General features: G+C 29.1%; 2 protein-coding genes across 2 annotated transcripts; one reads left to right on the forward strand and one right to left on the reverse strand.

The window, feature by feature from the left end:
• Positions 1 to 467: 467 nt before the first annotated feature.
• On the reverse strand, positions 468 to 1,504 carry BNAC02G38210D (protein SOB FIVE-LIKE 3). The gene has a single exon (XM_013869754.3). The coding sequence runs from the start codon at positions 1,156 to 1,158 to the stop codon at positions 613 to 615; it is 546 nt and encodes a 181-aa protein (XP_013725208.2). The 5' UTR covers positions 1,159 to 1,504; the 3' UTR covers positions 468 to 612.
• Positions 1,505 to 7,134: 5,630 nt separating this feature from the next.
• LOC106429006 (protein GLUTAMINE DUMPER 6-like) lies at positions 7,135 to 8,715 on the forward strand. Its single transcript, XM_048747007.1, has one exon. It carries the CDS (start codon positions 8,145 to 8,147, stop codon positions 8,487 to 8,489), a length of 345 nt encoding a protein of 114 aa, XP_048602964.1. The 5' UTR covers positions 7,135 to 8,144; the 3' UTR covers positions 8,490 to 8,715.
• Positions 8,716 to 12,833: the final 4,118 nt, after the last annotated feature.

A 12,833-nucleotide genomic window follows, 5' to 3' on the forward strand; every position in this document is an offset into this window, starting at 1 on the left:
CGAAGGATTCGTTTTATACCTATTTTCATTTACACCGCTTTGATTCTATATTTAAATATAACATTTCTTTTTCCACCCGATAATTTCCAAGCCTATTTCCTCTAAATAAGTAAAAGAAAAAAAAACAGAATATTTGTGTTTCTTCTTGAACTTTATAATACTAAACAAAATAATTCTTAAATTCGTAAGGAGTTCATGTACGGAATATGTTTGAATTGCATACATTATAGATATTCATCTTATCCTACTTTTTGCTTAAATATATTTTCCCATGAAAAGAACATGTAGCGTAAGAAACAGCCGTTCAATGTAATTTTAAGCTATTTTTAATATAAATATAGTTTTAGTATGCAACCACCTAAACATGCATGTAGCTAACATTATCATGAGAAGAAGAATAACTAATCTTCATGCTGGATTATTAGTAAAGGTAAGAAATAAGAATGATGATACAAGAACGACTAAAGAGAGTACAAATATCAAATTTCATGTTGAAAAGGAAAGAAACAGATAAAAATCATCACACACCCTTTGCCTGAGGCATCAAAAAACCCCAACATAAAAATGGAAATTAACAATCCAATCTACACACAAACAACTTCAAGATAGAACTTACTTCTTTTTAAAATGCTTACTTTTACTTTCACTCTTTTTCTTCTCTTGTATCCTACATTTATAATTACCACTATTCTTAGCATTATGTTTATGGTCATAATCCTCATTACTCTTACTCTTACTTTCACTTTTCCCATTCCTTAAAACAATACATTCTCTGCTTCTCCCTCTATTGCTCGTTTGGGGATAACTTGGCCCGGAAGAAGCATCGGAAGCCATTGAATCGTCGCTGTCTTTGTTGTTTTCGTAGTCGTTGACATGCTTTCTTTTATCGTTTCCGGTGATATGCCCTTCATAGTACACCTCATCAGTTACCTCTTCCTCGTCATCCTCCATAGGTGAAGAAATATACGTAGTCCAGCCGGATTCGCTACTGCTGCATTCTTCTCTCTCCATGGACAACTCAAGAACCCTAGTTTCGAATGAGAGAGAGTGTTTGTGAGAATTTTTGTTTTGTCGAGTCGTAGCATTTTGCTTGTGTAGTGGACCATATATATAAATATATAATTGCATGTGCGTGGAAGAAGATCCTTGTGTTTTCATTAATTTAATGTGCTAAGGAAAGCTTATAACTAAAGTATAAAGTTACATCCGACATAATTCGAACAAGAATAGCTGTTTTTATGAAAAAAGGTTTTGTCTTTTTGTAAGTTATGATTTATGTGTAGTCTTAGTCTTCTCTTGGTAGTGTGAGCATGTTGAATAATACATTTTGATTAATATAAATAATGGATTTTTGTTAGAGAGCGAAGTGGTTTAAGTTCACATTGTGGCATGAGGGGAATGTTTCTATACACTAAGGATTTTCTGTAACGATACCAAACACGCATGCATCTTTGTAGATATTTTTTTGAACTTACATCTTTGTAGATATTGGATGTTTGATTCACATCAAGCCATGTTAGAGAACATGTCAGGTTCAGGATCATGCCTCCATTTCATTATCCTCTTCTTTTTTCTTATCAGACTCATACTGTAACCAATTATAGGGAATTTTTCAACATAGAAATTATTTGGTACACTTATCATATAGGCTCTCAGTCGTATTAGTGGAACAATGTGTTGTTAACACTATTTCAAAACAAAAAGTGGCGAATTTATAAAAACAATACCATGTACCGCTTATTTCCAAAAACTATACTAAGTAATTTAAAACTAGATCTTTGGGACACCATGGCGATCTATCTAAAGTCATATTCTATGTGCTTTCTAATTATCAAAATAAGGTTTGCTCCTCATGAGAACATTGGGTTATCTAAATTCATAGTAGAAGTCGTAGATACTCGATAGACATAATAAATCTCAGGTTAACTGGCACCAATTAGGCCCATGAAGTATAAGCTGGCCCAATAGTAAGTACTTCGGGATTTTTGTGGATATCTTCAACTAGTAAAATATTGAAAGGAAAGAAAGTAGGTGCGATTAAGCAAGCAGGAAAAAACCAACTAACCTAGTGTGTAAGCAATAAAGAAATCACAAAACGATAAAGCAATTAAAAGAAACAATTGGAGCAGAGTGATTTATCTAAGAGAATGAATTAAAAATTAATGCGAGTTGTTAAACTAAGCACTATAATTCCGTAGTATTTATTAAATTTGTTAATCACCTGAATTGGATACTCTACAAAATAAATGATCAAAGTAAATTATGTCCATTGGAACTTAAACTCTCGCAAAACTACATAAAAAGATACTCTATATTTCATATGTAAAATTTTTTAATTGCTGGATAATTATGCTATTACAAACTTTGAGAAATATTACTCACGATTCTATTCTTTATGGGGATTCACGTATGACTGCATCATTTGAGCCACCCTATGGAATCCACGCTTGACGATACTTCTTGCGTCATGATGTGCGTCATGCTGCAGATCTTGTGTAAGTTTTTTTTCTATTAATTCGCATAATTCCGCATGTTAAAGATTTTTTGTAAACTTTTTTCAAATTTCATGGTGTAGAAGCATTAATGAATCATTAGTTAAACTTTCGGACCAATAGGCTTCCCTTATTTGATTTCATATGTAAATTTATGAAACAAAATCTTGTATTGAATTGATAAATAAATATTTGTTTGATTGGTTAAACATATAGAGAAAAATTGGAAAAGAAGATTGTACCAATTACATATCCGCTAAATCCATTATCGTTCTCTACGTGGAATTAGAATGGTGAACATATATAGTCAGCACATAGTTTTTATATTTTTGTGATTTCTTTACACGTGATCATGCGAAGATGGATTTTGTGTGTGTTTGCATAAACTCTCCCACTAATTTATCTTTTACTTGCAATCAGATTCAGGTGGTGGAGCTATTTTAATTTGCCTAAATAGTAGAAAAGTAACATGCACTTCTATATCACCTTTGATTGGTGGTAGTGGTAGACAATGTGAAGTTGTAGTTATCACTACTTTATGGTTATTCTTATTTTAAGTGGATGCATGTTTTATCTGATATGGTTTGTGGGGGTTGAAATTCTATACAGTTTAGATTGGTTTACTCATACTCGAGTACTTGAAGTTCACAATAATTGACCAATTTTGATAATTTCAACTATTGTCAAATTTATAATGATTGGAGATCAAAATTTTACTTTTAGTGTTATATATTGTCGGCTTGGCCTTTCAAACCGAACTCAAATTTTCCTAAGTAATAATATAAATAATGATTATTGATTTGCGTTTTGTTCAACCATTATTAGCTAGTAGTTTTCAACATTTTAAACATGTAGTTCTACAACGTCACTATTTAGAGTCGAGATCTGTCGGTCCTTCTATTGTTTTGAATTTGTTGAACTAAAGAGCTTGGTTTATCAAACAATAAGATTTTTTGAATATACTTTTTTGGTAATTTTTCTTAACATATTTCCAACTGATTCACTTTTTTCTTAAACATCAATCGTACCATACATGAATAAAAACACCAACATAATAGAACACAATATAGCGGCTCTAAGTTCTAACAAAGCGAGCCAAGTGGTCAGCTTCTGAATTGAAACTTCTAAAACAAATTAACCATATATAAGAACTAAAAAAAGTACTATTATGGTCGATAGATAACACCCCAACACCGGTCCATTTAAATTTTTAAAGGAAAGTGAGTTCTGTACAGTCCATTAAGAAAATGAACAAAACTTAGTTTAACTCCCTAGGATGAACCTTTAAATTCACCTCATCTTTTAAGATCAATCAAAGTGACACATAGATTATTAATTAAAAAAAATTAAATTAAATAAAAAATAACTACAAAAAATAAAAACGATAATTTTAACGACGTTAACGCTTCCAGCGAAACCCTAAACCCTAAATCTTAAATTCTAAACCCTATACCCTAAATTCTAAACTCAAATTCAAACCCCTAAACCCAAACGCTATACCCTAAACCCTAATCCTAGACCCTAAATCCAAATTATATACCTTAAACCAAAAAAATAGACTATAAACCTAAATCCTATACTCTAAACCCAAGTCTTAGACCCTAAACCCAAACTGTAAACCTTAACCCAAACCCTATAGCATCTAAGTTTGGGGTTTGAGTTTAGGGTTTACCGTTTGGGTTTTAGGTCTAGGATTTGGGTTTAGGGTATAGGTTTTAGGTTTAGGATTTACGGTTTGGGTTTATGATTTACCGTTTGGACTTATGGTTAAAGTTTTGGGTTTAGGGTATATAATTTGGGTTTAAGATTTACGGTTTGGGTTTAGGGTCTATGACTTGGGTTTAGAGTATAGAGTTTAGGTTTATAGTCTAGTTTTTGGGTTTAAGGTATATAATTTGGGTTTAGGGTCTAGGATTAGGGATTAGGGTTTAGGGTATAGGGTTTGGGTTTAGGGGTTTGGATTTGGGTTTAGAATTTAGGGTATAGGATTTAGAATTTAAGATTTAGGGTTTAGGGTTTAGCTGGAAGCGTTAGCGTCGTTAAAATTAGCGTTTTATTTTTTGTAGCTATTTTTTTATTTAATTTAATGTTTTTTAATTAATAATCTATGTGTTACTTTGATTGGTTCTAAAGGGTGGGGTGAATTTAAAGGTTCACCTTAGGGGGTGAACCTAAGTTCTGTCCTAAGAAAATCCTAGGGCTTTCCTTCCCTGCTCCTTATAAAAGCAAACTTTCGCTCTCTTGTCTTTCATCAGAAACCTAGAAGCAAAGCTCTGCAGAAAAACTCCGAAGCCAGGAAACTCTAGCAATTGACTCTCTCTCTCTCTCCTCTCTCTCTTTGTCGCCGACTCTCTCTCTCTTTTCTCTCCCCGTGATCGCTCTCTCTCTCCTCGCCATGAACAAAAGAGAGAGGAGAGATCTAAAGCTAAGGTGAGGTGGCTGTGTGCTATTGTTCCCAGATCACATCTCTTATCTATTGTTTCCAGATCCGGATCCAAATCTAAAGCTAAGATGAGGTGTTCTAACCCAGATCTCTTCTCATGCTACTTTATATTGTTGAATGAGGAGCTAGGGTTGATTAAATCATGATTTAATTCTAGGATGATAGCTGCACAATACATATTGCATTAGAACGCTCACACTGTTAAAGGACTTTAATGGACTATGATGTGGTTGTGTGATGTAATTCTTTGATCCGATTGTTTGACTTGTGTGTTTGTGAAAGCTAGGATGTGTAGAAAGAATTACACCTAGGATCATAGAATATTGTTAACCAGTCTGGTTATATGAGTGATAAGACCTATGTGAATGGTTGTCTAATGAATTGAGTGTGACACCGAGAACGAGTGCCGTCTAAAAAGGAAAGAATGACAAATCAAATTTTAATTATTAGAAAACTATGTTATTAGAAAATATGTTATTAGAAAACTATGAAATTTAAGTAATTCATTTAAAATATTGATGACAAATCAAATTTTAATTATATTTTAAATTATAGCAAAATCTTTGAGAAAATATTATAAATAATACTAAAAATTCAAATATTTTTATAAAATAACTTATTAATGTAGTAACAAAAACAAATTCAAAATTTCATGTAATTTTCCAAACTCAAAAATAGTAGTGTAATTTTTCAAAGTTTTCTTGCCAAAATATAAAATTTTAAAAATAAATATTCAAACTCAAAATGATAAATTTCAAATTTTACAAAAGATAAAATCATAGATAATAAAGAATAAATTTTTGAAATGCACCACGAAAAAACAAACTATATATGTTGTAAACATTAAAGCACTAATATTTTGAAATCTTAAATAAAAATAAAAAGAAAACTTAATATCCTAACATCACAAAAATATCATATATCAATAAAATTTACTAAAATAATATGATAGATGTTACTATGTATAAAATTTACTAAAATAATAAGACTATATTATTTAAACAAAACAGTTTTTTACTTATAAATCCCGTAAAATGCTAAAATAATATATGTTAAAGTATATTTTTTAAACACAACATGTAAATATAAATAATCTTAAACATATTTATTTTCTATAATATAAATAAATTAATTAAAAAAATGTATTATAGCAAAATATATAAACTTCTAAGAAAAAATATATTTTGAAAGAGGTTATCTATTTGATTATTTCATATTGTTATTTTATTGTATCTAACTCGAAAGTATATTAGTAAGAAATAAAAATTAATAACAAAGTAAAATGTATTAAACAAATCACTATATATTAATAATGTTGAATAAAAATACAATAATATTATAGACTTACACAATATATAATACTAAAATAAAAATTATATATTTATAATATTTGTAATAATATCAAATACATTTATAAAATATATAAAAAATCCGCACGGACGTGCGGGTTAAAATCTAGTTTAATTACTTACAAGAGAGCCTCTCTATAGCCTTTGTTCTTTGATTATTACGAGATAATAACGTGAGCTCCCTGACGAGCCCGATGATCCTCGGGACCTCGTCCCTGGTTCATGAGAACGAGTTTAGATACTCTAAAATTCCTCATATTCTAGCTTCAACTACACTTGGCAGGACAGACTTGTGGCAGAGTTTGAGCATATATGTATACCAATTGGCATCTCATACGAGTCATATGACCACGTCTAGTCATCAAGATGAGAACAAAAAATTCGTTTCTTATAAATTAAACGATTTCTTACAGGCAACATCTATGTTTCGACTGCACTTACAGTGCTGAAATATGAAATTATTTCTGCTCCCGCCTCCACCTGTCGCCTCCTGCTCTGCTTGAGGATTGTCTCAGATGGTTGAAGGCACCCACATCAGACACAAACACCCTTCTTATCATTAAGCTGGCCTTTCAAGCGGTTATTTATATGGTCTGGAAGGAGAGAAACTCACGGTTGCATACTAACATATGCAGATCTGCTCAGATTATTATTGAGGATGTTAAGAAGACTCTGAGATTGAGATTGGACCCTATCTCTAGGAACATGAGATTGGATAGTAGTTCCTCATCTACCCCCTTGGGTTTTTGGTTGAGTTTATTTTGAGGGCATTGTTAAGTCCCTGGGCATAGGTTAAGGTAGGAAGTAGAGCCTTGTATTAAGGGGTTGATTCAATGAAATAAATAAAGAGTTTTAGTTAAAAAAAAAAAAAAATCGTTTCTTATAAATTAAACGATTTCTTACATATATATATATATATATAGAGAGAGAGAGAGAGAGATCCGCTATATGCATATTTACTCAAGGCAAACGGGAAGATTATTGATCAAATTCAAGTATTTTTCTTCAAAAAAGATTTTTTCTTTCTTGGGCAAACGATTATATTAAGGATAAGAAACAAAGCCAAATTATATACCGGTTGTAAAAACTATAATGATTTCAATTTATAAATATAAAATACATTTGCGTTCCTGTAAAAAATATAATGTACACTATGGAAACAAAACTCATCAGCAAAATATATCAAAGTGTACTATAAATTATGGAAACACATTGATCAATTTTACTCTTGATTCGGTTCCACAAATTTGTTTTATTTATTTTCTTACGTTTGAGGTTTGATGCTATAACTACATATATTTGATGTACCGAAGACAACATCGCCACGGTGGATAAGCCTATCAATTTTCTAGCAGTTTTCTGATTATTACTAAATACTAAACATTTTTGTTGACCACGAAAAAAAGGTAACAACATTTATCTCTGTTTTTATCACGGTGTATTTATCTCTGTTTTTTGCATATAGCCCTTAAAAAAACATTTTGCATGTACCCGTTTTAAGAAAAGAAGAAACATATTGCATGTACTGCGTTTCAATTTACAAAATCTGTAAAACATGTAAGAAGCATTAAAGTTACTGGGATGGCGACATCGACATGACATATTAACAGTAAAATCGACATTTGTAGTTAGCAACAGAGAAAAGGAATATCTGAACGCACAAGGAATCTTCCTTCATTTTGAACTTTTAAAAACAATCTCGTAGTGCGATCAAAGGCATCCCGGTAAGCAAATATTTAAATAAAAAAGGAATTTCCTACAAATTTTCCTCTATAAATTCTTCAATACCCAAAACTAAATTTTTCATAGTTGAACTTACAACAATACAAGTGAGAAAAACAGTAATAAGAACAAAGAAAAATGAGGGCGACACCAAAAGTAGAAATATGGAAGTCACCAATACCATACCTCTTTGGTGGTTTGTTTTTGCTTATTTTGCTTATAGCTTTAGCATTACTCTCATTGGTCTGCACAAACAAAAAGACTCCTTCTTCTTCATCTTCTTCTAATGACACCAATCCTGTGGGCGAAGAGGACGACACCGGAGACAACAAATCTAAGATTATTATGGTAGAGTACTTACCTAAGATCGTAGTGATTTTGGCCGGAGAGGATAAACCTAGTTGCTTGGCCGTTCCGGTGATTCCTCCACCGTCTTCCATTTATCCTTGTAACTGCGGCAATGTTACTGTCGTCTCAACCTAACTCATTTACTTCTCTTTTTTCTTTTGCCAGCACAAAGAATAAGAGATTTCAACTTTTGTAATAATCATCGGCAATTTTGTAGTAGTCGACTGTTTTTGATGGGTGGTAGACTGGTATAGTATAGATAAAGTTTTGTTTAATGCTTTCTTATGAACTGCAAAAGTTTTGTTTAATCTTGAGATTACTATATCGAATATATTTGGAATAGCCTATGAATTATATATCTCTTTAATACGATGTTAAAACTTTAGAATATGTAATTTGTCTTTTTATGGTTTTAAGATCTTTACTACAACGTATGACCATATGTTCGGTTCGAAAATTGCAAATGACTTATACGGTGCCAATTTTCAGTGATGATCGTTTTAGTCTTCGACTGCTCCTACAATGTTGTTCATCAGCAATTATGCCAAGCAACAACACTATGGGCTAGTAGAAAGCTACTAATTACATCTTCTTCTCTTTAGCAAGTAATTACAGACCATTGTTTACTGGTATTGGGCCTATTGGCTAAATAACAGTAAAATAATATTATAAATGATAAAAAGGCAAGCTTTTTGCTTTGATGTGGCATTTTGTTACATAATAAGAGCATAAGAAAATATAATAATGCATTTCATAACTTTCACATTGATTGGCGTCTATTGGAGTATTGGTGGTGGACGCCGCGGCCTGAAAACGCAAAGAGTTGGACGGTCCAAAGTGGATATTACTTTTGCTTTTGTGTGGCTATTATGTGGTCGCCACTCTTTTCTCAAGTGCACTTTAATTATGCTGCTTAGGCAGATAGGTTTTTATTAAATTATGTAATTGTTGGTAATGGTAACTATAAAACTGTATATAGTTAAAATAGGAAAAATTGCTTATTCCCCTACCAACTAGTTGTTCCCGGCTTTTTCACACATGAACTTTTAAGTCATGGCAAAAACCACATGAACAATGGAAAAATGACTTATTCCCTTATGAACTAGTTGTTCCCGGCTATTTCACACACAAACTTTTAAGTCATGCCAAAAACCACATGAACAACTACATGCACAAACTATCGATTTTAAACTAATTCCCATAGAACCGTAACAGTGTAATTTAAACGTTAACTTGATTTATGATAGGTGGAGCTTGAGACGGTTTAATTTGGGTTGATAAAAACAGAATACTACGTCGTTTTTTTCTTTTTCTTCTTCTTTTTGTCAACTTCTCTTCTTCTTCAGAAATCGTTTTACTCTTCATCATCAATTAGGGATAAAATTTATTATCATACAGAAAAATAAAACATTTTACATGATACATAAAGAAAGAAGATCAACAAATACTAACTTACCAATCTCCATGTATTGTCACAAGGAACTATAAAATTGACGTAGTCTAGGACGCTTGATTGGTTCCATAAGCGGATGTTACTCTCAGGTTCTGGTCCTGCAGGAATTTATATATTCTCTTCAATCCAGAAATTAATGTCATACGATCTCTTTATATGCTTTATGTCATATAACTCGAAAATATCTATCCACCCAGTTACTATGTCATATAACTCGAAAATTAAGAATAAATTTTTGTATCCTCAGTTGATGATGAAGAGTAAAAAGATTTCTGAAGAAGAAGAGCAGTTGACAAAAAGAAGAAGAACAAAACGGCATAGTATTCTATTTTTGTCAACCTAAATGAAACAGACTATCTACCTGTCATAAACCAAGTTAACGTTTAAACAACACCATTTACGGTTTTAGGGAAATTAGTTTAAAATTGATAGTTTGTGTATGTAATTCAAAAAATAGAATTTTTCATGTGGTTTTTGGCATGACCTAAAAGTTTGTGTGTGAAATAGCCGGAAACAACTAGTTCATAGGGGAATAAATTATTTTTCCGTTGTTCATGTGGTTTTTGGCATGACTTAAAAGTTCGTGTGTGAAAAAACCGGGAACAACTAGTTCATAGGGAAATAAGCTACTTTCCCAGTTAAAATATACTTGCTCTTTCTATAATATAAAACTAGGTGATTTTCATGTGCTCATACACGGGTATAAATATTTACAAGTAAATATACTATAATAATTGATTGTTATTTATTTTTAATTTTAAATGAATTTATAATTTGTATGCATAATTTATATTAATAATATTATATTTCTTTAATTAGATATATGATTTTAGATATATTATATCTAGTCAGTTTTGTTGTTTTTTAGAGTCTATTTAGTTATCATTTGGGTATATTAGATTGCATCTATTTTTCTGAATTCAACTATAATAATTTCTTTATTTTAAATATATTAAAATTATGATTAATTTTCTAATTTTCATTTACGTTGGTTGTTGGCTTAGATATGTAAATATATTTGAGGAAGATTATGTTGAACTTAAGATATATTGGTCTTAGAATGTAGTATAAAATAAACTAAAGTGTCTGATTCCAAATTATGTAAATTACTATAACGATAATATTCTACAGTATCATGCACATATATAAATTTTACAAAAGAACTAAATTATAACAGTTGGTTAATATTTTATTTTCATTTGTTCAAATAAACTAAAATTTCTGATTCCAAATTATGTAAATTACTATAACGATAATATTCTACAGTCTCATGCATATATATAAATTTTACAAAAGAACTAAATTATAACAGTTGGTTATTATTTTATTTTCATTTGTTAATATGTTTTGAGTTATCCTATAATTTACATTTATAAAATAAATGATTATTATAAATTATATATTCTTATTGTAATTAAATATATGATTTTAGATATAACATGGATTAGTCAAACTGAAGTATATTTTTTTTATAATTAAGTAAAATCAAATTAATTTTATTTATTGTTTAAATGTGAATGTATTTTCATAATATTTATCATATTATATCTTGATTTAAAAAAATATATATCAGAAAATAAAGTGATGATCAATATGAAGTTACATATATAAGTAACTAATACATTTTTGGAAGCTCATGAATACATATCAATATTTAAAATAATTAAACTAAAATGGTAAAGTGAAATTTATTTTAAATAATCTTAGAAATGAGAATTAATATTTGCTTTGGTATTTTAATTATAGTTATATTAAGTTCCACAAACATAAAACATAAAATTTAAAAGCAGATTTAATATTATGAAAACAAATAATTTTAATAATGATAAAAATATAATATATCTACCTCGTTAAAGTATATAGTGTTATGTTATTTAAAATATTTTGTAATTATTTGATCAAAAGATGTTTACAGTTAATTCTTCTTTTAATATCTCTTAAAAATAAGCAGTTTAAAAAAATTGTGTGATTGCATTTAAAAAAATCATATTATATAAGTAAGAATACAATTTATAGTTTTTTTTCCATAATTGAAAGATATTATAGTCAACTAAATATATGAAAAATAAATAAAACATTTCAATAATACTAATTATAAACTATTTTTAGTCAATTAAACATATATCAGTTTATGTTACTTAATTATTTTATGTAATCATCAAAGAAAATAGATAGATATATAAAAATTATTTCTATTACTTTGAAAATATATATTTTTGTATTGTTTAAATTATGAATTAATTTTTCTAATATCTAGATTATGTGTGTGAATGTTGTTTTATGAAATCACATTATATGCAAATACATATTTTCATCTAAGAAAATATAGATATAAAGAAATATTTTATTACTTCAAAAGTATATTTTATGTTATTTAAAAGTATTTTTTAAACGAAATATTTCCATTTTGTGAATTTTTCTCTTTAATGAAATCATATTATATATACATATGTTTTTCGTTTTTAATTTTTTTTTTTAACTTTATAAATGTTTCCTTTTTTTATTATATATGTTATTTGAATTTTTTTTAAAAAGGAAACTAAATAAAAAAATTCAGTAATAGTATTTAAATGTAATATTTTTAATTCATTAAGGGTATCATCGTAATCAACCATCGTGAGAATTATCGTGAGTGCGACACATAATAAACTGACTTTTCAAATAATATTATAGAAATGTTTAGGTAAAACACAAGAACTATATATATATATATATATATATATATATATACATATATTATTTTTAAAAAATAATTATTAATAATATAAATTTTAATTGAGTTACCAATCAGAAATAACGCAGTAAATTATTATTAATCAACCAATTTTCAGTAAAGTTAAAATTCTCTTAAAAATATCTACACACCTTATATTTTGAAAAATCAATTTTTTTTTAAGACATTTTATAGGGGACGGAAATAGTAATATATAAGTTGCTACTTTCAAAACATTACAGAGTTGATTAGGTTAGACTTAGTCCAAAAGACAAGTGGGTTACCGCTACTTAACCTTTTAAAAGTTTTTCAA

The sequence above is a fragment of the Brassica napus genome, chromosome C2, assembly GCF_020379485.1.
Source record: "Brassica napus cultivar Da-Ae chromosome C2, Da-Ae, whole genome shotgun sequence".
Classification (NCBI taxonomy): Eukaryota; Viridiplantae; Streptophyta; class Magnoliopsida; order Brassicales; family Brassicaceae; genus Brassica; species Brassica napus.

Bases quoted from the DNA above. Each gene is read 5' to 3' on its own strand.
- BNAC02G38210D (XM_013869754.3), bottom strand. From the start codon at position 1,158: ATGAAAACACAAGGATCTTCTTCCACGCACATGCAATTATATATTTAT.
- LOC106429006 (XM_048747007.1), top strand. From the start codon at position 8,145: ATGAGGGCGACACCAAAAGTAGAAATATGGAAGTCACCAATACCATAC.